Below are 25,975 nucleotides of genomic sequence, written 5' to 3'. Positions count from 1 at the left end.
CTTATGTTGATTATTCTTTTTCTCTATTAAGTTCAGGAGGTTAATGAGTGCATTGAAAAGCCTGAATATGGTATATAAGATGGGAAGGAACAGCTAATTCAATCAACTGCATACCCCTGAAAATGTTACAGCTATATTAAGAAATGTACCTATTATGATATTTATCCATATCATAATGGTCCATATGGACATCACAAACTTTCAAAAGCACTTAATTTGTTTGATCTAGTATTTCAAACATGAAGGCTCAATTTATCAAACTCCATTGCCTGCTCCCCATCCAAATAAGTATCTCATTGTTTAATGGGTCAAATCCAAGTCTCAGTTATGTCAGCTGAACAACTGGCTTTAATGGGAAGTTGGACCAAGCCCCAGTGTGGGAAACTGTGGAATTGAAGTCCATCTCTGCACGTAAAGCAGCATCTGCCCAACTCATTTCCTCTTGTTTTCTGCTGGGAAAATGGGCACCTTTTAGACTGAGCCCACAAGATACTGAGCACCTCAACTCAATGAGAAGTGAGGTCACTCTACCAGGAGGTGCTCAGCTGGTAGAAGAATCAAGCCAAATCTCACTAGGGTGGGAATGTCACAGCTGACCAAGAATACAAGCGTGGGATATTTGGCCCCAGTGCCCCCAAAGAGCTGGCTTTTAATCAAAGCAGATAAAATAATATTAGCAACAATAATATAACCAAGCCATCTATTCAACCTTTCATCTTCAAAGCGCATTGCAAGCATTAACTAACTGTTGCTAAAACTAACGACTGGTGTTTAGAGCAGTGGGTAGAGAGTTGGACATGCAATTCTCATTATTGCTAATTCTCCCCTAAGTATTGAGAGGTTAGGTCCAAGGAACCAAATTCCATTAATAACTAAAGCTGCCACTTCGCATCCATCAGCATCAAATATTAATAGACTCACAAGGGCCCCAGCATTTATCTTCCTGGATGGCAGTTCAATAATATGTCTTGTTTTCTGTTCACTGGTGAGGTGGAGATTTCCTTCCCCACAAAACAGTTACTGTGAAATCTAAGGAGAGATTAAAAACACACCAAGGCCTCCAGTGCCTGGTGTTCTACTATCAAGCTCTGGATCCTTAAAAAAGGAAGCATTTTTTCCTGGATTAACGCTAGCCTGAGCAGTGTGAATAAGCATGTTGTTTTCTGTTAGATGCGTACTCTTGCTATACATTAAATAATGGCCATCTCATTTTAAGGTCTTGTTCCAAAGCTCAGTAGCAAGACTTTGGCTGTCTTCACTGCCCTTTGGCTCAAGCTCTTAGATCGCTAAAATACAGCACTTTCAAAGACAAAACGTACTGGAAACTGTATTTGGCATTCTGATATGAACTGTGATTCCAGCAAGGGGCAGGAAGGAGAGGCTGTGGCCATAATGGATCTCTTTTGAATTGTGAATGTTTGAGAGAGAGGAAATTAAAACTCTGAAAGGTGGAGAAAATCTACTGGGAGACATTTGCACCGTACAGCCAAATCCTGGTTCCATTGAAGTCACCGGCAAAACAGAAAATCAATTTTTCATGGCTTCCGCAATGCAGAAGGCTAACAGAGTTGTTACTGAACTTGGCTTTAAGTTTGCATTATAAAAACCTATGTGACTGGCTTGTGTAAGTGTTCTTAAAGTCTAATCCCACAAGGTGCTAAGTGTCTTTAATTCCCATACCCCTGCTCAAGTCAACAGGAGCTCAGGATGTGTGATATCTACACCTTAGATCCTGGGTTAAACTGTCCCCCATCTAACTAATTAGGCATTTTTTAAATACAAAGATATGTAGAAGTCCTTTTTTCTTCCTTTGCACCATATATATATATGCGACTCCTGCCCACAGAGTTAGGGGAAGTTTATGGCCTCAGAGTGTACAGTACGGGCATGAAATACCTGGATTTTAGGCAGAAGGGTATGTGCAGAGCAATATGTATGTAAAGATAAACAGATCAGAAAGGAAAATATGGGTGCTGTTTGTTGTTGACATCTGTGTGTGCAGATAAGCTGATGGCTACAGATTTACTCTATCAAAGTACATATTTAAACATACATACCTAATATGGTACACCAATGTGCTGGTACACAGCATCTGTGCTCTGGTGCGGATCACAGATATGGTTCTGTATATTTACTTATTTAATTGTGACATTTACAATTAACCCAAAGTGGTTCTCTACTAACATTCCCTCCAGGTAAACATATGGTATCCAGCAATGTGAACTGGCAGAACAGGCTAATTTCCCTAATGGGGTTCCAATGGAAATTAGTGTGCTCTTCCTAGGCATATTAACAGCAATATGAAACTTTGAACTTTCTATCAGTCTTCTCCCCCAACCCAGACTCAAGCAATTTATTCATGACCTTACTATACAACGTCTTTAGTTTTCCAGACATAATGATGTCCTCTGGCAGAATTCCTTTCCCCTCTGGGTGTTACTAATTACTCCCTGCAGATGCTATTATTGGTACTAATGATAAAATGAAGAAAAAAGGTTGGGGAAACAGCCACAAGGAGCTTGTAACGGATATAAGCTAGGATTTAACTTTGCAGATGCTCATTGTTACTGAGAACTGACACGTTTTCCCTTACTCGTTTTGTTAGGTTATACGATGTAGCTGTGCCAGGCATTTAAGTGTACACAGATGCTGCGTTGCTTACTGTGAACCCTTTTCTAATGATCGTCTCACTTCTTTACTTCAGGCTTTGCTTTGTTTTGGGGTGGGAGGTGGGAATGGGAGGGTGAAAGACATGAAGGAGGTTGTTAGTTAAAAGAAGGAAGTTAGTGTTCACAAAAGATATAAATATTGCCTGTTCTGGTGACTGAAGTCATAGAATTATAGGGTTGAAAGGGGCCTCAAGGGTCTTCTAATCCAACTCTCAGGTCCTCCATTTAGTCATATATTGGTTTCCATCTGGTATCACTGAAAGCTGTATTTCCACTGACACCATCTCTCTTTGAAATGACCATCTCTAGAAACAACTTCTATGTTTCCACCCAAACACCACAGTGCCAGTTAGCGCTCTGGGTATTAGCAACACCTTCAGATATGGCCATGACATGTTGCTTTTTCTTCTAAAATCTCACCAAGTAAACTGCACCCACTTATGCTGATTACTGATTACGTAACGGTGTGTACTTCATCTCTGAATTTGTCCTAATATGTTATTTGCACTATAATTATACAGTAAACATCATAAATGCCTAAATTAGCCTTCCTGGCAATAATCCTGAAGTTACGTACATGATAAACGGGTTAGAGAGATACCAAGTCACAAGCAAACGATGTTTGATGTATTGCAAAAGCGTTAGTAAGTAAAATAAAATGTATTTTTGAATCCTGCTAGAAAAGATGCAATGAAGTCTGAGACAAGTGAGCATAAATCCCACAGATCAGCAGCCGTTTTACTAGTGATACAGTCCTTTTCTTCCCTTTCTCATGCCCTTATGACAAGGTATTTAGCAGAATTCACAGACTTCGTTGCAATCTGACAGGCCACACTACGAGCACTTCTGTCGTGGCCTCCAGACTCACTACCTCTGGGTTGTCAACTATGTGCCTTAGCACTAGTGCCTCTCCAGCCCTGCAAGCTACAGTCATTAGTCTTGTTATGCTGAACTGAAGGAAAGAGACTTGAACATGGAGGAAAGCAAATGTGGAAATCAGAACAAAATATACATTTTTGGGGATTTCCAAACTTTTTAGTACAGTCTTATAATAACAGAAAATTAGGATTTAAACAGGCCTCAGAAGGTCATTTAAGCCAACCCCCAGCAGGACCATCCCAGCCAAGGCTTTGTCTAGCCAGGGCTTAAAAACCTCCAAGAATGGATATTTCACCACCTCTCTGGGTAACCTGTTCCAGTGCTTTACTACCCTCCTTGTGAGAAAGATTTCCCAGTATCTAATCTCAACTTCCCTTGCCACCACTCAGAACAATCTAGCTCCATCCTCTTTGGAACCATCCTGCTGGGAGCTGAAGGTTGCTATTAAATCCCTCCCCCACTTCCCCCCAGTTTTCTCTTCTCCACACTAAATAAGCCCGGTTCCCTCAGCCTCTCCTCACCAGTCATGTCCCCCAGGCCCCAAACCATTTTTGTTGCCTCTGGTAGACTCTAATTTGTCCACATCCTTTCTGTAGTGGGGGGACCAAACTGGACATAATACTCCGAATGCAGCCTCACCAGTTCTGAATAGAGGGGAAGAATCACTTCTCTCCATTTCCTGGCAATGTTCCTACAAATGAAGCCCAGTATACCATTAGCCTTCTTTGCAAAAAGGGCACACTGCTGGCTTATATTCAGCTTATTGTCTACTGTCACCCTCAGGTGCTTTTCTGAGGAGCTGCTGCTTAGCCAGTTGATTCCCAGCCTGTACCGGTGCAGGGGATTCTTCTATCCTAAGTGCAGGACTTTACACTTGTCCTTGTTGAACTTCATGAGATTTCTTTTGGCCCAATCCTCCAGTTTGTCAAGGTCTCTCTGAATCCTAGCCCTACACTCCAGCGTATACTACCCGTCCCACCCCAGCTTTGTGTCAGCTGCAAACTTGCTGTGGGTGCACTCCATCCCATCTTCCAGGTTGTTGATCATGATATTGAACTGGCCCCAGGACCGACCCCGAGACACTCCACTTGATACCAGATGCCAACTAGACATTGAGCCATTGATTACTGCCCATTGAGCCCAACGATCCAGCCAGTTTTGGATGCACCTTACAGTCCATTCATCCAACCTATAGCTTGCTTCCAAGAGTGTTGTGGAAGACACCTGAATGCACCTGATTCTGCTTTCTTGAGCACTGACTTCACAGTGTAATCCCTCTAACCTCAGTAGATGTATTCTAATTTGCACCAGAAGTAGGCACAAAAACAATACCACCTATACAGATTACTTAGACGGGGACATTAAACAAAGATATGTAGTATTTATCACAGCTGGCAAGTCAGATTCAGAACTACTAGAAATCACCCATCTGTGGAAGATGGTGACTTCAGTGGAACTAAATTAATTTATACATGTTGAGGATCTGGTCTGCGATTATTTGAAAAACTGCTTGCAGAATTAAGTAGCATTAAATTGTAGGGAGCATTGGCATCAGAGAGATAAGCTGTATAGCTTCATCGAACAAAAAATGTTCATACAAAGGTAATGGAGACTGTGGAGGGTGAAAGAGATGGACACTTTACTCAGAGTTTTATTATATGTATTATTGGTACTTGTCACGTATAAAAATGTCACGTTACATCTTGCTCCATAAAGAACCCCTCCAAAAAAGAGATTGGATTTAGACATGGTAAAACAACGCCTACATCATTTTCTCTGGACAGATATTTCCAGGGAGATGGTGCTTCATACCTGAAAGGAAGTCCTCCCACTGGCTGTCTATAATCTAATGGACTACAAACCACATATTGATATACAGTTCAAAAAACCATGATGGAGGTCAAGTGCTCAACTCAATCGAATCATTCTTCAAAGCCCTGACCATGTACAATTATTTTGCTGTTTACGACCAAGATGCTAAAACAAACTCCCAATGCTCTTCACACAGGAGGAGGGCGACTTGTTTGTGTTGGGATAGACAAGGCAGCTATAGTCCTCAGGCACGGACTTGATCTACGGGCAAACATCTGTCTTCCATACACAAAGGCATAGAAACCATGGCTATATTGGGGAGAAGGACTGACATAATAGCTGACTGGGTCTTAGTTGTGGCCATCAGAGGCAGTGGCTAAACAGAAAGATTGCCTTTCATTCTGGATCAAGAAGAACCGTCCCCTTTTAAATGGAAAAGTTTGAACCAGGTTCATGAGCTCAGTGAAAGGGAGTGGTTCCAGCTACCCCTGTGCTCTCTCCCTGCCTCCCTCCTTGGACCCAGGAGAAGTCAGGAGAACGCAGAGCAATTGCCGTTCCTGCCCTGCTGCAGCTCTTCTATCTTGTCACATCACCAAGGGGGCAGAAGTGGTTGCTCTGTCAGCTGCTTTCCTGCCAGGCATTGGGAATATCAAGCAAAGGACAGCTTGCTTTCCTAATATCACACTCGGGGCAGCTCAGGGAAATGCTTGAGACCAGAGTCTGAAGCCAACAAACAGCCATGGCTCCCTTGTCTTGCACCGCAGCCCCCAGCAGGTTACCCAGTTTGGGTAAAGTGCTGAATTGCTGGCTGCCCTAAGGGGCTATCCAATGTCTTTCCTGTGCAAGGGAGGCTGGATCCATTGATCTTGTAAGGCCCCTAATATCTATGAATCTATGAATTTAGGGATAATCTGGGCTCACAGTACTCCAGCTTGCCCCATCTCTGCCTTGAGAGAGGAGAGGGAAGGTGCTGACATGACATCTGCTGTGGGATTCTCCATGTGGGGGAAATCCTGGGCTAGATTACACTCACTTCCCCTTCTCCGCATCCTCACCCCTGACTGCCAAGTCTGGCCACTGTAGTGGGATGGGGTGCTACAAAATAGAGAGACCTAAATATAGTGCATGGGAACCAGGCCATTCTGTGGGTCTGTGACACTTCCTTGATGAGGTGGAGGATCCAAAAAAACAGTGCCTGGATATCCTTGTTTCACATATATACACTTTCTAATATCTGCTAGAGATAAAAATGCTGTGGAATTGACAGTACTCCCCATCTCAGATAACTGTTTGAAGAAACCATAAGTGAGAGAATACAGTAGAAAGAAAATTGCTTATATGGAGAGGTGAGAAAGGGCATTTTAAGGCACAAACTGAACAACACATCCAGTATCACCTTTAAGCTTAGGTATGGCCCTTTTACTGGTGTAGAAGATGGCTTTCAATTAAATCAATGCCCCTTCAGCAAAATCTGACAATATATGTCCTTGTGAGTCTACTCATTGCAATGGGCTTGCATCAGCATGTTTTTCAGCTGTCTACATTTATGGACGGCAAAGGTCCGAATAAGGCTATATGTGTATGGTGCATCTTAATATAACTCTGATTACATTTGCTATCCTGATGTTCAGAAACATAAAGACTGGGGCTTCCCTCTGGATTGAAAAAAAAAGAATACTGGAGGCACACACAGACCATGGAAACAGAATCATGATAACTGCACAGTTAAGAGTATGCAAGCATGCATGCATGTAGACACGTGTGCATGTGCATATGCAGAGTAAGCATGACATTACATTTAACAGCAGTGCAGAACCCAGGCCATGGTCAGGCAGACAGATGGATGCTCCTCTCTTCCCCCCAGAGAACACACACAGGTTCTCTGAAAACTCAGAGCATACGACCTGGTGGAAGGTCTGTTGCCCCTAGAGCCTGCAAAGCTCTACTGGGATGTTGGATTTAAATGCCCTGGTATTTGAGATGTGATTAACTAGTTGATTATGTTGTAAGTAGTAACCCAGCCATGTGTTCATTCAAAAAATGTGATAGCTTTGTGGCTGGTTCACTTTTTTTTTTTTTAATTTGTATCCGAGGTCAAATTAGCCAAAACTAATTCCATATCCAAGAGTCCAGAACCATAAGTGGCCCTACTACCAGCAAACATCCTCCACCTGCACCTGGGGCTTCAGATGTTTCCAAAACCTTTGGCAGGCAATCTACTTGCAGGCCCAGGCCCAAAGGCTTGGGGTTCGGATGCCCCCGAGTCCTGCTTGCCCTTAGCCGTACGGCCCTTGGAGTAAGCAAGGGAGGAGACTCCCATTTCCACAAACTGGGTTTAAAGCCGCTGCACCTGAGTGGGTACTGAACCACGCCAGAAGAGCAGTTCTCCTACAAGGCGCTTTAGGAAAACTGCCTTCTTCGACACAGATACATGGTATTTCCCCTGCCAGGTTAAGAAGCCACTACACTTGATCTCAGCCTTCAGTAGGCCAACATGACACAATACATTTAACATGTGGATAGCCTTAATGGCTTGGATGCTCTCCTGCAGCTGGGAGCCTGGTCAGCTGATGGACCTCCCAGTTGCGGGAAAGCAACTGAGCCAAGGGCTTTATGCGTTCCTGCAGCTGGGAGCCCCAGGTAGATAACTGGCACTCCCAGCCATGATGGCAGTGGGCACTTAGCTTGCTGGTGCAGGGAAAGCCTGTGATCATGATCCTAGGCTCCCCCTGCACTGGCAATATGGCAGTATTGGGATCTAATCCCCAATCCCAGAATCACACTTTCTGTCATACACATGTGGCATAGTAGGAGATGCGATTACTGGGACCCCATGGTACAGATCCCATCACACCTTTAACTGAATTTCTGCCAGGGGCCTAAATGAACTAAGCAAGACACAAATCTAGCCCTCTGGGAACACAGGTAAATAGAAAATGAAATGAAAATTAGCTAATGACTTCAATTCTATTCTATCGCTGTTTTAGCAATTCCTAGGTTTGCAATATGGGGTGTGAACTACAAAAAAAAATGACTACTTCTGCCTTCATGCAAAGAGTTGTCCACAGATACATAGATAGTACAGATGAAGATATATATGGTTAGAAGCTTAATAGATGAAGAGGAAGCAGCCCTATTGGCAAACAGTATATTTCCCTGAAAAATTCAGATCAAATAACTCAGCTGGAAGTTAGGTATCGAGCCCCTCTGGTACTGAAAGAGGCAACAGAAACGGAAATGCAATTTGACATAGCCACATTGCCAATTAAGGGTAAAATAGAGGCAATATGTCAACTGGCAAAAAAGACAGCGGTATTCAGGGTTCCTATATGAATCTGGTTCCTCTGGACTCACTTACAAAACTTCGGAGTATTGAAGTAAATAAAACAGCAGCAGAGCTCTGGGGAAAAAAGGAAATCATAAGAAAGAGGGAGAGAGCTAAGACCTGAGTACCGGTCTTATCAAATTATACACACTGTGTGTAATAGAACAGGTATTATAAAGGAACAACAGACGTGCCTCATTAATAGAGAAAGCTGAGCACTGGGACTAATTTGGCTCTTAGCTAAATGCAGGGCAACTTCACTGAAGCCAGTGGCTGTGCCTGGCCTAACAGCAGAATCTGGCCTCCTAAGCAGAGAGGCAAAGTGACGGGCCATAGAAGGGAGGCAAAACACAAAGAAATACAAGCAATTCATAGAAAAACTGAGAAAAATTGTGAGGAGTTCAAAGAAAGGGCTGCAATTTCTGCAGACTGTGTAGAGCCACTGTGTGCTGTGCACCCGGTGACCTTGCTGAATACCCCAGCACAATAGTTCACCTGTTTAGAAGCACACAACAAATACCCCAGGGTGTGATGAGACCCTTCATTATGTCCCAAGCCGCCAGATGCTGACGTGAACACTGCTGGGGTTCAGAGACACATGGGCTCCCAGACACTGTTGCTACCAGTGATCCGGCAGAAAAGTCTAATTGGTCAATAGAAGCGCCAGGGGGAATGTGCTGACAGGCTTAATAGGCAGCAAGCACCTGGTCTGTTGATATAAAAGGCAGCAGGAAAAGTGGCAGAGTCTGAAAGCCAGCAGACAGATAGGTGGTCTCCCCATAATGACCCTAACTTGGAGTCTATAGGTTTGCAGGACGCTTTCCCCTGCTGCATTCTGGGGCTCTGAGAAATGCTTCCCCTCTTGTGATCAGTTACTGAATAACCTGCAGTTAAATCCCCTTTGTGCCAGCGCCGTTTTTCACTGCTCCTAGATGTGGCAGGGCTGTACCACAGGGGACCAAGTTTTCAAAAAGGAGCCTACAATTGAACAGAGATAAAATAGCATCTGGGCTGAATTCTGCGCTGTGAAAGTCACCAAGCTGACAGCTCCAAGGACTGGAGTCCTTTGCAAATCCACCGAGCATGTTCAGGGTAGGTGGTGGAAGCAGACGTTTGGCCGTATGGTGCCACTGTGAAGCCTGACTGAAACGACTGCTTGGGAAGGTGAAAGTCTGGAAGCCAGTTACCCACTGAGTGCTAATAGGGATGGGATTTGTGAGGCAGATGTGTTCACTGGGAGCTGGGCTGTGCTGTGCACAGTCAGTAAGGGGAGTTTTCAACCTGTGCTGACCTGCCCTGGGTCTGCTAGGGCTTTATAGCCCTCTACAGTCCCTGGCTGAAGAGGCCTGGGGTCAGTCATTTTGTGCATAACAAATTCAGAAGTCAAAATTTTGCAGGGACACCAAGGTGAACCTAGTATTGCTCTTTGAGCACACAGAGGAGGACTCCCAGTGTTCGTAGGTATTGACTTGTCTGTCACCTGCCTGCTCAAGGCTGTTTATAGGAGACAACCTGGGCTTTGAAAAAGCCAAAAGTGACCATTCAAGGGTTTCTGCACACAAACACAGCAACTGGGGAAGGTTAAATGCCTGATTCTTGACAGCTTGTAAAAGGCGGGCAGTCCTTTGACAGCTGCTTCAAGAAGACAAATAGTGAAAGCCAGGGAACTGGATCCTTGTGGTAATGCTAGGACTTACCACTGAGGGTTCTTGGTTGCCACAGGATTCTGCTCTTTTGGGGTGCGGCCAAATTGACCAAGGAACCTCCTGCATGTCTAGACAGCATCGGTGACCAAGACATGTTCTTTCACCTTCAGCTACTAGAAGACCATCCCGGATGAAGACTCAGCTGGTGCAAAAGGCAGCTGCCTGCCTCCTTCAGGGCTTAGGCGCCCATGAGCTCAGTGGTTCTCTGTGCATTTGTGCAGGAATCTCAGTCACCAGGGTCCAGCTAGGCTTGGATCTCTGTCTGTGAGCCACCAAGATAATAGCGGTTCTTTGGGCAAGACAAAATGCAAAGCCCAGAACCCCGGATGTCAGAGCTGGGGACAAAAGAGTCCTGGCAGAGGGGACCTGGCTAGGAATGAACTCTCAGACAAGGTTAGAGGGCTCGTAAGTGGACAATCCTATTATCCTCCATAACCCAGGCATCATCTTTGGCTTGGTCCATCTTGGCCTTCCAGGAGTGCTTAATCTTCTGATCTTCTGCTTTTTCCAGTCCCACACTCCTGAGATCCATGCTGCCGCTCTGCACACTGACCTAAAACTCCCAAACCAGGTTTTCATTACCAGGCCTTTCAAATATTGCAAGCTCCTCTTTCTTGATCTTGGCCTTCATAAAAGAACCTTGTTCCTGACAAATCCATTCAAGGTTGCACTTCCATTCCAGTCCATTACTCAGGTGGGCCCATCGCCTCAGGCACATAACTCCTCTCTCTTTGTAGTCAGGCTCCTCTTTCACCAATGCAAGTTCAGACTACTTGTCTTTCATGGCTTAGCCTCATTCTCCTTGTCATCTCTGACTCCTAACTTCACAGATAGCTGAGGTAATGCTCTACGGTTTATATCTCACACAGTTAAGATACTTAACAACCTTTCCATAACTAAAGGTAGGGACAATAAACAGGCTACTGAAAAACTGAGGAGCAGGGAAGAAAGCCTAGGAGTCCCATAGGCGGAGGAAGGCCAGGGCTAACAGGGCTTAGCACCCCCAAACTGGGCTGGTGACAGCGCCCCCCCAGCGTGCTCCTCCGCTGCCGTGCGTGCAGTGCCAGCGCACGCTGGTCCCAGACAGCCCGGCAGGAGGGAGAAGCAGGGTTGGGCGGGCGCGCTCCGCACCACCCAGCTCTCCCAAAGAATATTTTCTAGTGCCGCTTATGCCAAGGCTTGTTGAATAGAGACAGATTCCTTCTTTCACACATCTCCAAGTCAGGCCTTGACCAAACAGCGCTTTTTATATTTAGGACTTCATGACCCAGGTTGCCTTTTTGCTCGTTACTGATTATCAATGCAGTAATACAGATAATGATAGCAATCAATACTAATGATGCCTTCCCAGCACCTATGCTAAACTTCACTAGAGTAATACAGCTGCTTTTTTTCCTGTGTTGCCACTAGTTCTAGCCATTGATATTAATTTTGAAGCAATGGATTATGAATACAAATAAGACATCAGCGAGCCGAAAATGTATCTTCCTTGTGCTGTTGGGAAATTCCTAAAATGAGACTGGACAAACTATTTTTGTTGCCTGTAATACTCCATTTAATTGGACAACCGCTGTGCTAGAAAACCTTCCCCCCCTCCTACAGCAAGAAAAATGTATGCTGGTGATTGGTAACAAGAACACCAAGATAAAATAGTAGAATTTATTTTATACTTATAAATGAAAAGGGCTGTTAACAAAGGGGGGTAACTGATATGCTCGGTAAATCAAGGATAAAAGGACACAGACTCTATTGAAGACCTTTTCCTCTCATTTTTTCTCTTTAAGCCATTTGATGAGGTGCCCCGTTGCTCTGAGATGAGCTTCCACTGAAGTACTGTCAGAATTACCACAAAGAGAAGCTGAACATTTAAATGAGTTAGAGCCCCCAAAACAGATCCACTATCTCAATCCCAGGCCCATTTTTCACATCAAGAATTCTGTGGAGTTTATAAATGCCTTTCCTACTAAATCAAGGCTTTATAAAACAATGAAGTTTCATTCATTTACGTCTGTTGCTCCTCAGGTGGTGAAAAAAGTACCATGGCAATAAAAGTAACAACAAATACAGAGCAGAGGAGGAATCCTCTGACAAATTTGTATTTATCAATCTGGACAAAAGAGCAAGTGCCTGTCTTCCTGGTGGATATTCTTCATGAATTCTGGGACACAAGTCATGTGCCAACCAGAGGGAATGTGTCTACCTGGGACAACCCAACAGACCTGCCACGTCAGTTCCACAACACCGTACAAATCTACACGGTGGAACAAAGAAAGAAGCACTTGAAGGTTTTATTAAATTCAGAGCGGACCATGAAGAATGGACCTACTTCTTTCTGGCCAGATGTTTTGTGAGTATGTGTGTCAAACTTCATGCATGGTTTTTAGGAGAGAGTGGCACATAAATCAAATAGACAAATAAAATCAATGAATTGGTGAATTCTTCGTTATAATGTTTACTTCATATCTTTAAGTCGATTTCTATTTATTGTTCTGCAGCACCCTGTTATTTGTACAGTGTGTTGCAGAGAAACACATAGGGAAACCTGAAGGCAAAATTTGTTCCTCAGTGGTGGACTAAGTGTTGTAGTTAGAGACTTGCTTAGCATGCAAACTTAGGGCCTGATTCCTGAATGTCTTCTGCATGCAAATCCCCATTAAGATCCATGGGAGATATCTATACTTAGGGCTTAAAAAAAGGGATAACATCGTGGTTTATTAGTACTTTTAAATTCCAGTTTTGATCCAATAACAACAGAAGATGCAAGTGATCATAGATGCACAATACAGGGACACAGCTAGGGTAGCTGGAGGGCCTTCAAGAGATGTCTCAAAAAGAGAAAAGTAATCTATCAGGGAGAGGTCCTTATTTTTATAGCTTCCACCCCTTCCTTTACTGCACAGTACAGGGATGGGCCTATATGGGATCTACCAATACAGGCAAGAAAAAGAGAAATGTCAGAATAAATTCTTTCATTTTGATGATGAAGTGCTAGCTTTGCTTGCTGGTACGCAGGGTTCAATAAAAGTAGACAAGTCTTCAAAAAATGGCAGCATAAATAGATGAACCCCTTAAAGTAATACAAGTTCTGTCATCTGGATGTGAAATATAGAGTTAAGCACCCGCCAAAGCAAGAGCTGACCGTACACTCCATCTACAAGTGTTAAAGTTTCTAAAGTGTCTTGGCGTGAGAAATGTTCCCAAACTGAATATCTCCTTGCAAAACCAGAGAGTAATAAAGAAACTGAAGTCAACCACATTTTTCAAAAGGAAAAAAAAAGAAACCCTATAGAAACAAAGATGTATCCCAGAACGAGATCACAGCTTCTCATTAGCTGCTGCTTCTAAGGAAGTTGTAATTAGTTGTGCAATGAAAAGGGTGAGCTTACCCTACTTTCAACAGCATATATAATGATTTAAGCAACTGGAAAGCTGATAGGTATGTACAGGGGGTTGGTTTCAAGATTTCCTTTTGAGACAGGAGGTCAGGATTCCTGTGGTCTCCTGTCATATTTAATTTATATCCTCTGGCCCGCTTTGCCACGTTTATTAAATTACAGGAATAAAATTCAGTGAACCAAAAACAAAGGAAGAAGGGTCAGGGCAAATCCTGACTTCATTTATACCCGCGTTGCATCACGGGCTTGAGCAAACTTGTACTACAGTAAATGAAGGGGAGAACTGGCCGTTAGCCTCTTGGAAAACAGTAAAAGCATTAAGAGCTAAGGAAGGGACAACACTGCAAGTTAGTGCAACCCCTGCTGCCACCTCCATAATTATATCCAAGTTGTTTATTGTAATAAATGAAGAGTGTCTTTCTGAAGAGGGAGGGTAGACTTTCTGCCTGTCGGAGGCTTCCTGTGCTTTCATTCCCAGTAGATGGTGGTTTTTTATGTGCATTTATCAGATTCTCCTTCATTATGGCTGTGTATTCCTGGTATGCAGATGTAGCTGTGGGAAGGCTTTTCAAGTCCAGTGTTAGGAATGGCTGGCTGGCAGTCAAGCAGGATCTAGGATCGGGGTGAACCTCAGCAGTGATTGAGCTGGCAGCCCAAAGAAGTTGCTAGTTGTGGTGTCATTTCACAATTATCTACAGAGACGCACAACCCTACCCCTAGCCCATACAGGTGAAGCACAGTGGCCACATTGTCTACCACAGGCCTGATATGAGTAGAGCTGCTCCACGGTCTGGGGAAGAAGACTCTGCCTCCCACCCCTTTTACTCCCATGGATCTCCCCCTCGCGCATCCCGTTTCCCTCTGCTGGACCCCTCATCCGTGATGTGGCATAGAATGTATTAAGAAGCAGTTGTCTCCTCTACCCAAAGGTTCCACTAATTAGACATCAAGGTCATAGCTCTACCTAAGCTAAACCGACTATATGGCCAAGGTGGCTGAGGCACACGAGTTCCTGCAGCAAACGGTATGCAAGGGACTGATGCGGTTAGCCTATGTCCAGCCACCTTCGGCTCCCCAGCCCAAATGGCCATGTGTCCATTTACAGCTGAGGGAAGCTTTTCACGTGGGTCTGAAACAAGGTCCAACTCTGGGGCTGTGGTGAGATGCCTTAACCATGCTGCTACCGTGCCTAGATATGAGCAATACGTACAAAGATACACAGAAATGTTTGTCTCCTCTTGTAGTAGAGCAGGCACCTTCTTCACCCCTTCAGCACATACACACTGTATGTATCCTTCTGCCACTAGCTGCCACCCCATCTCATCCACAGCGTCCTTCTACCTCTCCATTCTTCCTTCGCCATCTAAGGCAGCCCTTCCTCCTGCAAGGTCCCTCACACTGCTCTCCTTGTTTCCAGTTCCCAAATGCTCGTAGCCACGTGCAATTAAACTGTCACAGAAAAGAAAATGTGCCGGTGCTCAGACTCAGACAATCTTCCTAAATGCTCAAAAAGCCAGCATGACATTTATATTAGCAGATGTGTGTAAATATAGGAGCATCCTTAGTAAACCACAGGTCATCGGCGGGGCTTAAACCTCCCAGCTTAAGCATTACAGCCTCAGGTTCTAGCATCCGATATAGAGTCATTCTTTAGGTTACGGCAGTAGTAGGCTGTTATCGTCCAAGCAGCCCTGCTGTGAGACATACTTCATAAACACGTCATAGATTTTTCTGAAGACAGTGGGACAAATTCCAGTCTTGTTTCCAGTAATGTAAATCTGAACCCTGCTTCCCCAGTGCAAATCCACAATAAGTGAGGGAAGCAATTTACTGAAGTGAAATTGCTCCAAAGGTCAAGACGTTATTCAACACAATCCCATGCATCACTTACATTCCTCAGGCCTCCCCTGCAGCCAGCCCATGCATAGTTTCTATATCACTTTATATCAGCCTAGAAACCAATAGAGTTAAAATTGAACAATACCCCAGTGTGGACCAGCTAAACTGTAAATTCACATAAATGAGCTATAGCCATAAAAGGGCCTTTAAACCTGTATTAGTCATTTTTAGAGCCATGTATGTGCAGACCTGACAGCTGAATTTCACCCAAAATGTTCAACAAAGAAACTAAGACATACAATGATCTGAAACCCTGAAATTTTCTGAATCCAGAAAATTTGAGCTCGCCAATATTCTGTTTTGGCATTCGCATTTTGGAAATGTCACAGCCACTAAATCATCGATTATTTTCAAAGCAGCTATTGGATGTTTTATTTCAAAACTTAAATCTGCTCCATTTCTACAAAAGTAAAATTAAAAACTGAAGAACCATGAAAATGTATTTCAGCTTCTGGAGTGGCTACATTTTCACTTAAATACATTTAATAAAGGTGACCAGATGCTTTGTGTTTCTAACTGCTTGTTCTGCATCCCAATAAAATGTCCCTGTTTTGGCTGCAATTGCAGATGATTCATTTTGAAACCCTGCCCAGCTGCCCTGACACAGCCAAGACGGGGTACAGTGAAAAAAACTAGCCATCTGTGCAAAAGAAGTGGGCCAGGGGAGTGCTTTGTCAGGAAAAGGCTCTGCCACTTCTTGGTCACTTGGCTTTTTAGTTATCCAACACACTAAATCTTTCTGTACTCGATCTATTTTCTTTTGCTATCACTCCATGTTATTTCTCTTCCTACCTTATCTGAAACCCTTTCCCTTGCTCTGCCTTATAAGTGTCCACTTAGGTCAAACACTTGTGTAATGTATGGTTTTTATCTCACTTTAATTCTGTGCAATTACATGTCACAATTGCTGACCCTTCACTCAGGCAGCCAAGCTCCACATTAGAAAAAAACCCCAAGAAACAATTAATTTATGCCATCTCCAAATAATTAGCTTTGCCTGGGTCCATAACAGCAGCACTCCATTGTTTATGCTGCCAAAAGAGACACCCTCTATTCAGGAATAGCCATGCCTGCACACCCAGTTCTGGTACAATCCCAGAGCAAAGGTCTACCCTCACGCACCAATCCCCATAGCCTCAATAAGAGTTACGGGAGCATCTCTGAAGTTAGGATTGGGCCCAGATGAGCTACTTCATGTCTGGAGAGGGTTCTGGCCCCACCTCTGGGATCCACCGCATGCATCCACTTTGCAACACTTGTGTGTTCCCCCTGCCCCAACACTGGAGTGTGCTGTGAAGCCAGCTCAGCAGGGCAGAAGGGGATCCAGGGCAGGAAGCTAAGGTGACAGATTCTTATCTACCCTCCTTTATGTCCAGAATTTTCTTGCATCTGAAGAAACTATTGCAACTCAATTCATCTGGCATGTACATGAATGACAAATATACTTCAGAGGCAATAAATTAGCAATTTTAAAGCTTTACATCCCCTCATGGACTAATTGCCAGAGATTATAGTATATTATGAGAGAGCAATAATACTAATGCCTAAATATGCTTCAGTGATTATAGAGCTGTCCTCAATAACTAAGCTGTTTAAATGTCAATGCAAGAAGGCTCTTTATTATGAGATTAAATATTATTTTGAAGCAATGCAATAGGAACTTGCGAGGCTTCACCACTGCAGTAAAGCTGTGTCAGAGCACTATATATATTGCACAAGCTATATATATTTTTTAATAATAGGTACAGTAAAAGGGTCCCAAAATATTTTCATGTTGTAAATTTGAATAGTACTCCTGACAAGAAGGAAGCTCTCGGTATATCTTGATTTTACAGTTTCTATTAGCATGCTGAAGACTTGATTTCTTCCTCTATTTTACACGGGTTTAATGGTGATATCTCTCCACTGTTTGAGTGGATTGGCTCCTGATTTCTATCAGTGTAAATGACTGGAGAATCAGGCTCCAAAATGGTATACTCTAAGATACTCGACCAAGTCAGGTCTGCAACAACCACCGACTCTGAGTGGCCACATCTACACAAGATGCTTACTGAGCAGTAGTTCGTTAGTACTGGGCAGTAACTCATTAATACTGTGCAGTAGCATTGCGCGGCACAAACGGTGACACAACACTACTGTGCAGCAGTAATGAGCTATTGTGCAGTCAGTGTCACCAGGAAGCTGTGCGGGGACGCTACTGCGCAGTAATACCAGTTAGTATGTGCAGTCATTTAGGACTTGGGTATGCAAGTCCTAAATGACTACATAGTAACAACTGCACAATCAGTGTCTCGTGTAGACACAGCCAGAGAGAGCTAGACACCTAATTTGTGTGCACATACTTGTGAAAGGCTTACCCCATGTCATACACATGCACACACACATATTTCATTGCGAATGTTTCTACAAAGCAGACAGAGCACTCCAGTCTTCAAGGCCAGCTCAGGAGCAGACAGCCAAGGAAGTGGCTGTATCCCCTTAACCACAAAGATGGCGCCAGAAGATCTTCAGACCATACGAGCCCTATAATCCCTCCCCCACTCCCCTTTCCTCCAGCCATCTCCTTGAAAGCCCAGGTAGGGCCTTGCATAGCTGCTGGCCACCAGTCTGTCAGCTGTTATACCTGGAATCTCCTTACGTTTCAACTATAGACATGCAGTTAAACTGGTGTTATGTTCCCTGATCCCCACAAGATAGATGCCAAGGGGTTGTGGCAGGCATGAGCAGTCAGCTTTAGGCTCCCTGATATCCCAAAATATTTCTTCATCTCAACCCAATGCATCAGGCATTAATACGTCTAGGAACACAGTTAGTTGCCATCACGTAGTTGTAACAAACACGGGCGTAATTAGCATAACCCCCCTGTGGGTCCAAAGGCTTGGCTTTAGTGTTAATTATTGTGAAAAAACTGGGATAGGTCCCAGTGGAGTAAGAAAGGCACCATGCGGAATGAATGCAAGGGTTACCGGCTCTCAAGGTTATTCAAACCTCAGGTACAGGAGTCTGTGGAACAGAGTAGCATGGAGGATAATTTGAACACCAATCCTCTCCTTAACAATTACCAAGCCGCAACTGCTTGGGGGTGATTTCTACCACGTGCTGCCATGAGTGAAGGAGGAAATGGTTTCTTACATCTGAGCTGGTAGATTTTATTTTGGGCCAGATCCTAGTCCCATTAAAGGCCATCACAGAACTCCCATTAATTATAGCGACAGCTGGAGCAGGTTGTTTGTGTTCGGTATTTACAGCCCAGGTTCAGCCAGGCACTGGAGCCTAGAGTTGAGTCTTGCTCTGGTTTCTGTCTCTCTTTTTGCCTGTCACTTTGTCTGATTCCTTCTCTCTCAATCTTCCCTTCCGTAAGATGCGGAGAACCATACTTGTTTACCCCACCAGGGTGTTACGAGGCTAAAATGATGAAAGCGTTTAAAGTACTTTCTGATCCTCAGATGAAAGACACTGGGATACATATTCAAAAGGGGTATATACTTGATTATTATTCATACAGTTATTTAAATTCTTAATTTATTAAAAATAACCTAACACATTGTAACTAAGGAGGAATTTGCCGAATGGCCAATGTACAGTTCTTTTGCTGTTCGCTGACAGACCACAGGCTGTTTGTCTTTTTTGTTACATCTTGCTTCAAAATGCAAGCACTGTGGGGCAGGGGCCCATGCCTTTGTCCTTATAACAATCAAATGACTAGCCCTAATGTTCAATAAATGACAACAGAAGAGAAATAGGCATTGTTCACAGGAGAATTGTGCTGACGTACCCAAGAACTGGGGAAAATAATATACCTACTGTCATCTTTGTGCATAAAATATTTGCAGAGAGATTAAACTCTTCAATAATTTTTGTTTGCAGGCACCTTGTGTTTACACCTGGTGATTTCCAGCTCTTACCATATATCCTGGAGCACAGGTGCATTTGCCTGTAATGCTATCACAATCTGCACCATTCTGGCAGAGGCAGGTCAGCTGGCAGTCTTCACCATAGTATCCAGGAGGACAGGTTTCATTGCAGTACAGTCCTGCCCAGCCAGCTTTGCAGCTACATTCGCCAGACAACGGATGGCAGCTAATGAAGAAAGACAGATATTAATGAGGTGCATGTGAAAAAAAAGTTCCTCTGTGTAAATAGTGGGGATATCTTAGTAGCGAGCTCTCTGTAAACCATCTGTGGGAGTTGTGTTATAACCTCAAGAAGGCTGAAAAGGACTAAGAGCAGTGAATAAAAGCCACAGGACATACAGAGGAAGGTGACACTTAATGTCGACTGGTGGTGCTATGCAGAGGAATTCAGAAAGTCTCAAGAAGCCAGTGATTTTACATACCATGGGGCGTGCAATACAAGTAATATCATGAACATGAATTGGAACAGGACTGTAACTCAATATATCCCACAGTATTTCAGCAAGATGTGGTCAGTTAAGAATGGGAAGGACCGGGAGCAATCTGAAGGTAACAAGATTACAGGGGGTGAAGAGAGCAAGTCATGTTCCTGTGCAGTGATCAGGAAGGAAGGGAGATCTCTAAATGCCCTGATGTGAAGAGGAATGACTAGAAAGGGCAGAGCCTTGCAGCAAGGCCAGCTGGAAAGGAAAATATTTGGGACAAACTTTTCAGCAAAGACTTCACGGGATCCTCAGCCATGTCACCTGGCTCTTGGCAGAGCAAAGGTCCTGAAGGGGTGTAGGGCTGGAGTCCGTGGCAATCCTGTGCCGAGCCATGACATGGGCCCTCTGAGCTTGGGGGATGTAACACTTCAAAACACTTTGAGGGGTTTAAAAAGAAAACTGTGGGAAGCACTGAGCAGCACATGTTTCCACGGAGCAACCGAGCCTCATGCTCATGATGGAGCCTTTGCATTAACCTGGCAATACAAAGGGGCTGAAGTCTAGATGAGAACTGGGCCCTAAAGGGAATCAGGTGGCCAAAGTACAAGTATCCTTTACTTCTTTGCCCCTGCCACCATGCAGAAGCCAGGGGTGCACCCTTGTACTCCTCACCTACTGGTTCTCTTTAGATCCTCTTAGAGCATCAGCCACCAAGCACGGGTTGCCCCTGGGGCTGTCCAGTGTACACCACTGGCAGTGTACACTCCAGACAGTGGGACCATACTATGAGTCCCCTTCCTAGTTCACACCGTCAAAAGCTCTGTTTATCATTTCTTTATAGTTATTTGTTAGCCTGTCTCTATTTTGTGAATTTGATTGAATGAGATTCCTTATACCTGTAAAATTAATATCCTGGATGTTAATTTTCAAAGTAACCTCATAAAGCAGGGTCCTGAGAATTTTTGATGCAGTCATCAGTAGAAGAGATTAGTCACATATTGTTGTGACTAAGAATTATCAAATGTTGCCACTGTCATATGTTTCATCATAAATAGTGCTTTACTGCCTAATTAAAACAATTCATCAGGATAACAAACCGCTGCCCGTGAAATTCTTCTGACAAAGCATTCCCTGAAATTATGGTTGTTCACACAGCACCTCTTAACATTTAGATGAAAATAATAAAATCTTATTTTTTCTCCCCTTGTATCTATTAATCATTACCTAATGAGACCAGAAAGCTAAACATTAAAGAAATATTTTTTGGAGTGGATTTTTGGTTTCTCTGTTTTTGTTCCTACTGCACATATTATAAGGTTTTGCGAGTGCGGCATCTGTTGGCTAAATTAAATCTTTCAAAAGTAATATATGATCGCGGCAGTTGGAATCAGTCTATGACAATTCAATTGAAAATACCATACTCAGTAAGCATTTCTATGTCGAGGCTGGCTCTTTTATCAAAAAGGACAGCTTTTTTGCATAGGATGCAGGCTATTTATTAAGGACAATAACATCCCAAAAGGGAGCTGCCTTTTTCCAGGACCTGTAAGAGAGTCAAAGGAACAAAATCCATCCCCGAGGGCTCTGAGCAGGGGGTGGGGCAGCTCTGTTTATGCTCTCTGACTCTTCCATTACTAACCTAGAAGAGGGGGCCATGACCTTGGCTGTGCCCTGCACAGAGGTTTATGGCTCCTGGCTTCCCAGTGGAGCAAAAATGTCCGTGCCTCAACTGCCAAAGTCCAAGTATATCAGAGCAGATTATTTCTTCCTCAGGCCAGGAACATGTACTGCTAAAAATGCTTCTAAAGGTCTCTCTCTCATGTTCTATCAAAGAGAACCACTAACACAAAACTGGAAAAAACACTCTAAATAAAATCTCAGGGTTTACAGTATTCATCTTTCATTCTGCGGCAGCAAGAACAGTAGGTGAATGTCCTACAGGGAATACTGTGCACTGAGCTAGCACATTAATGTTTGATACCCCTGTTGCACTGGTGCACACCTTCAATTTGTGGATGAGTTGGAGATTTAGATAGGCCCTGCACTGAAAGTCAAAGAACCAGAGATCTCTTTCTGATTCTGTCTGACTTATTACATAACTCTGGCCAACTCACTTATCCCCTGTGTATTTCCATTTTTTCTTCAGTAAAGTGGAGATAATGATGCCTGCCCTTCTTTCATTGAGATATATAGTTAAAAGCACCATAAAATATGAGGATGTTTATCATTATCACATTCATATTACTATTGAGGCACTAGAGTCTGTGATCTCTCCCCAGGGATTCTAAGGTCAATGGAGTTGCATGTAAATAAAGTACTTGTTGTATGAGCGGTGTCAGGGTATGTTAGGAATCTCCTTTTGTCCTTCCCTTCTTCTTTTTTGCATTCTGTAAGACGTCAATAAATTTCCAGGCTACAGATATATACACATATGTCATTTAATTTGCCACATATAGCAGTAGTTCATAGATTCATAGATTGTAAGTCCAGAAAGGACCTTGGAAGTTTCTAAGATTCATAGATGCTAGGGTCAGAAGGGACCGCAACAGATCATCAAGTCCAACCCGCTGCCTAGGCTGGAAAGAATTGACCCCAGCTAGATGCCTATCCAGCCTTCTCTTGAAGACCCTCAAGGTAGTGAAGAGCACCACGTCCCTTAGAAGCTCAGTCCAAATTCTGGCCACCCTTACCGTGAAGAAGTTTTTCCTGATATCCAGCCTAAATCTGCTCTCTGTCAGTTTGTGACCACTGTTCCTTGTTACCCCAAGAGGCGCCCTGGTGAGTGGAGCCTCTCTGATCCCTTGCTGCACCCCCCCTAATGAATTTGTAGGTGGCCACAAGATCACCTCTCAGCCTTCTCTTGTGGAGGCTGAAAAGATCCAGGTCCCTCGGTCTCTCCTCACAGGGCTTGTCCTGTAAGCCCCTAATGGCCTAGCCATATGAGTGGCCTCCTCTGGACCCTCTCAAGTCTATCAAAACTGGATGCAGTACTCCAACTGCGGTCTGAGCAATGCCACATAGAGAGGAAGTGCCACCTCCTTGGACCTATTTGTCATACATCTGCTGATGCGTGATAAAGTGCGGTTAGCTTTGCTGATGATTTTGTTACACCGATGACTTATGTTCATCTTGGAGTCCACTATGACTCCGAGATCCCTTTCCACTTCTGTGCTGCTGGAAGGGTCACTTCCCAGCCAGTAGACATACTGGATATTTTTGCACCCTAGGTGCAGCACTCTGCATTTGTCCTGTTGTACTCCATCCTACTGTGTACTGCCCACTTTTCTAACCTGTCCAGGTCAGCCTGCAGTCGTTCCCTACCCTCCAGTGTGTGCACTTCACCCCACGATTTAGTATCATCTGCAAACATGGACAGAGTACACTTCACACCCACGTCCAAGTCACTGATGAAGATATTGAAGAGCACAGGTCCACGGACCGAGCCCTGTGAGACCCCAGTACCCACATCCTTCCAGGTCAATACCAACCCGTCTACTACCACTCTCTGGGTGCAACCGCTAAGCCAATTTGCCACCCACCAGACCGTGTAAACATCTATGTCACAGCCTCTTAATTTATTTATGAGAATGGGATGAGATACCACATTGAAGGCCTTGCTAAAATCCAAGATCATTGGGTCCAGCCCCCTGAACCAAGCAGTTCAAGATGATACAACTTTATAGACTCTTTAGTTTCAATTTTAAACATTTTAGTTTCAAAGTAATGAATAATAAACTCCACTCAGTCAGAGCGATGGGCAGTTTCCCCCTTCTCAGTTTGAATGTATCCTTCAAGATTACCGATTCACATGACCCTGCCAGACTTGGTGGATTACATGCAAAGGAATTTCTCTCTGCCAGCCACCAAGTGGAAATGAAGAAACGATTCCTATGTACAAAGTGCCCCTCCTGGATGGGTAAGAGATTGTGAGACCTTTGAACAAGCCACAGAAGGCAAACTTACTAACAGCTGCTTTTCAGCCTCCTACTGTTACTGAAAAAGCAACACTAACTGGCCTTTATGCTCTTGCATGATTTTTGGTGCTGCTTAGTATTCTAAGCGGAGTTGTTTCGAATGTTATTACTTAACATGGTCCCGCACATTTAGAAAGAGATGTGGAAAAGAAAGAACGGGCCAAAATGCATTCTAGAGACAGGGCCAAGGAGCCATGTGGGGAAAAAGGATGATGTAAACTGCAAGTTGTCTCCCATACACAACCATGGCGCGGTATCAATGCTGATCAGTGCCTGTTACTGTCATCTGGAAGTTTTGGGAGTCTTCTGTGCTCCAGTGCCCATGCTTCATCCATCAATATTTTTAGAGTGGTCACTCCCAAACTTCTGAGGCCCTTTGAAAAATGCCATCTCTCAGTTTTCACTTGTTTTTTGACTACAGAAGAACATGAGAGCAATTCTTCAGTTGCAAACAACTTGGAAAGCCCACAACAGGGAAGAATGCTTTGGATACTCTGGATCCCATCTGAAATCTCTGGGTTTACCTTGTGAGTCCTATTTACACACCTAACACTGCTAAGATTGTGTAACACCCCTAATGCCCTTGAAAGGATCATAGGGTACCCCAGAGTGCCAGAGCAGCCTGATTCAGAATCACTGCTTTGGAGGGTCGTGAATAAAGGATTGTATTGACAAACTGAACAAGGAAATGAGGTGGGTGGATCTGAAACAGAATTTTTGTGTGGTTTTTTTTCAGGGAAAACAAAAAAAAAAAAATCATTGCAGCTTGACTCCAAATGAATTTTTAAATTTGTTTTAGGGTGTTTTTTTTAACCTTGTTTAAGTCCTGCTTTTTTAAATTTAATTCTATTTAGACACTAAAGTATCAGAACATTTTGTTCTAGACATGTTGAAACAAATGTCTGGACTTTTCTGAAACTTGCTTCATTTTTTTTTTGTCAGCTGAAATCAATTTCTTGTGTCAACTGACTGTTTGCTGGGGAAAAAATGCCCAGCTCTAATTATTTTGCTATAGTGAGCATTAGCCCCAAACCTATTAATTATGTAATTTTTTTTCCCTCTTCTTGATGCCCCTTATCCCTCCCAGGTGCCCTTTAAGAAATGTCCTTCTGCTTTTAATGAGGCACAGTGGGAGTTCGCAAGACCATTGTGCTAGTGTTCTAGCCATTACCCTGACTCCCAGGCCCATTGCAGTGCAATGTGGTTCAAGGGAAAATGTTATAGGACAAACCCCATGGAGATTAGGATTGACATTTTTCACAGGTGGGGCAAAAAGGTTTCCCTCTGTTGGTCTCACCTGTTCCCAGGTGGCCACCACAGCACAGCTCCAAGAGACAGTGCACAGCCGCTGTGCAATGCAGAGGAATTGCAGCTCAACAAGTTCCAGGTCTCTCCTCGCTCTCCCTGTGCTCCCAGGGGGAAGTGACTGCTGCTCCACTGCCCAGAGCTCCAGTGCTCTGGAAGTCGGGGAGGTCAGGCCAAATTTCCACTCATTCCCTGCCTACTGCACATCTGGTCCCAGTGTCAAGGGGGCCACCAGGAACAGAAGAGGTTTCTTACTACCTTGTGACCCCTCTATGTAGCCAAGTCACAATCTAGCTGTTCTGCGACTGGTGAAAGCACTGTACAAAAGTGCCTTCAGGGTGTGTTGATGCAGCAGTTACTGGGGGATGGTTTTTGGCTCTGCAGGAAGCTGGAGTAGATCATCACACCAGTCTCTTCAGGCTTTAAAGTCTCTGCAAAAGAGTCTATGTAAAAGCTGACCCTGTACTTCATATTGTCTCATCATCCTGCCCTCATAAGAAAAGCCCTACAGTTCAAGCTCGCTGTCCAAGGACAGGACTGAAGGAGATGACACTGCTAACACATGCCCAAGCAGCAGCCTCTCCCACCCCTTCCCTTGGATGATTTACAATATTATTCCAGACGTTTAAAGAATCAAAGCAACAAGCCACTGACATGGATGGGCTTTTTTTT

General features: G+C 43.9%; 1 protein-coding gene across 3 annotated transcripts in view; it reads right to left on the bottom strand.

Annotated features, from left to right (window-relative positions):
• MEGF11 (multiple EGF like domains 11) overlaps positions 1–25,975 on the bottom strand; it is a 386,245-nt gene that overhangs the window by 130,457 nt on the left and 229,813 nt on the right. For all 3 annotated transcript variants that reach the window (XM_019503962.1, XM_019503960.1, XM_019503961.1), the window contains exon 10: positions 19,591–19,765. In XM_019503962.1, the coding sequence (XP_019359507.1) occupies positions 19,591–19,765 (175 nt within the window). The remainder of the gene's footprint in view (positions 1–19,590; positions 19,766–25,975) is intronic.

The sequence above is a fragment of the Gavialis gangeticus genome, unplaced genomic scaffold (genome assembly GCF_001723915.1).
Source record: "Gavialis gangeticus isolate Ggan-Ray unplaced genomic scaffold, GavGan_comp1, whole genome shotgun sequence".
Classification (NCBI taxonomy): domain Eukaryota; kingdom Metazoa; phylum Chordata; order Crocodylia; family Gavialidae; genus Gavialis; species Gavialis gangeticus.
This window is presented reverse-complemented; position numbering and strand designations above follow the sequence as displayed.